Source organism: Cebus imitator, unplaced genomic scaffold (genome assembly GCF_001604975.1).
Source record: "Cebus imitator isolate Cc_AM_T3 unplaced genomic scaffold, Cebus_imitator-1.0 Scaffold505, whole genome shotgun sequence".
NCBI classification, from domain to species: Eukaryota; Metazoa; Chordata; class Mammalia; order Primates; family Cebidae; genus Cebus; species Cebus imitator.
Genome location: NW_016107820.1, coordinates 327,663 through 329,409, shown reverse-complemented (window position 1 = coordinate 329,409; position 1,747 = coordinate 327,663). Strand labels below are relative to the sequence as shown.

At 40.2% G+C, this 1,747-nt stretch overlaps 1 protein-coding gene across 13 annotated transcripts in view; it reads right to left on the bottom strand.

The window, feature by feature from the left end:
- FMR1 (FMRP translational regulator 1) overlaps positions 1-1,747 on the bottom strand; it is a 38,693-nt gene that overhangs the window by 32,130 nt on the left and 4,816 nt on the right. For 7 of the 13 annotated variants that reach the window (XM_037733230.1, XM_017513824.2, XM_017513828.2 and 4 more), the window contains exon 2: positions 688-789. The exons of 4 other annotated variants lie outside the window; for them this stretch is intronic. In XM_037733230.1, the coding sequence (XP_037589158.1) occupies positions 688-781 (94 nt within the window). In that variant the 5' untranslated portion in view covers positions 782-789. Of the gene's footprint in view, positions 1-372; positions 491-687; positions 790-1,747 lie in introns of those variants that run through there. 2 more of the 13 variants (XM_017513832.2, XM_017513831.2) reach the window with 2 other exon arrangements.

The window sequence follows — 1,747 nt, the reverse complement described above, 5'->3', positions numbered from 1 at the left end:
AGACGTAGTGTCAGAAATTGTTTGACTAATCATCATAGCTCAACAGGGCCACTGACTGAGTTAATCAGGCTTATCTGTATATGGATGTTTGCATGACTGTTTCAAAACTAGTCATTTTAAGTGAATACAGAAGGCATATAATACCTTTGGTTGCTGCCTTAATAAGTGGAATAAAGGAAACTCATAGGTTGCCTTTGGTCTACTCCTGCATGAAGGACAAATACCTCCTGTGAATTCTAAGGTCTTTCACTAAATCTTCATTCCAACAAGGTTCCATCTTCCTGTTTCTCATCATAGTTTTTCCAATAGTCCCCCTTTTGGCACTGTCCTTCCCCTTATCCACCACTCACCCACCCACAGACACACTCATACCTTCCTTCTTTGGCCATCTCCAGAGCACTATCACTCCAGCAATCACCAACTTGTAAAATTGTATTTTGCTGTGATCCCTACCTTTCAGGTAAAGCTGATGTCTGTAGAGAAGACAAGTTAAGAAGATTCCTGAGAGGTTTCCAAAAGCAGCATATTGAATGAGTTTGAATAAACACACAAGGGGAATTACAGTGTATTGTGTGAGAGCTAGGACTCTTATTGGAGTCAGTGGACTTAGTAGATAATGGTTTTGCTGTAAATCAGATCTAGGTTCAAAATCTTGGCTCTAACACAAAATAGCTGTGAGACTCTCACCAAGAAGTGATCTCTGGACCTCAGATTCCTCATCTGCAAATAAGGAACTCGACCAGCCTCCTAAGGTTGTTGTGGGTAATGAAATTACACACATGGGTGGCACTAAATAAGAGATAAAGTAGAGAGTGTCATATTTTACAAAAAATGCAGAATCATAAATGCTCTTCCATTTTAAAAATGTACATCACAACAAAAGTACACTTTAAAAAAGCTTTAAAAATTGGGATAGAAAAAGAAAAGAATGTTTCCACAAAGATACTCAATACTAAAAGGTTGTTTAGAGTCTTGGAAGAAAAAAAAATGTGACGAAAATTTTGGGGTTTGAGAAAGGTGATAAAGTACAGTTTAAAAGAGATACAGGTCCTTCATCAGGGTGAATAAACAGAAAATAAATCATTAAGGAATCCCCAATTTACTGGCAACTGGGCCAAAGAGGTAATTTAAAAAATCATATTTACCAAAGTATGTAATGCCTAGAACTATCCATTCAAACCTTCTATTATTGGGACTGATGAAACAAAGAAAGTCCATCTCTATTTGGGTAAACTCTCCCCTACCACACCTCACATTCCTTAGCTTAGTAAGGTATCTTGCAAACAGGAGCCACTGCTCACAGGAGAGGATATTGTGTATTAATGTTTCAATGTACACCCGACCACCAATGAACACAACTACTACATTATCAGTAAGCTTCTATCACTTACTGAAGACAGAACATGTAGTGCTATGATAATTTTCATTAGGAAAAACTTAACAGCATTGTAAAATATCCCTCCTAAGGAAACGCTGCAGGAGGCCGGGCCTGGTGGCTCACGCCCATAATCCTACCACTTTGGGAAGCTGAGGCAGGCAAATAACTTGACACCAGCCTGGCCAACATGGTGAAACCCCATCTCTACTAAAAAGACAAAAAATAGCCGGGCGTGGTGGCACATGTCTGTAATCTCAGCTACCTGGAAGGCTGAAGCACAAGACTGGCTTGAACCCGAGAGGTGGAGGGTGCAGTGAGCTGAGATCCTGCCACTGCATTCCAGCCTGGGGCAACAGAGTGAGACTCTAT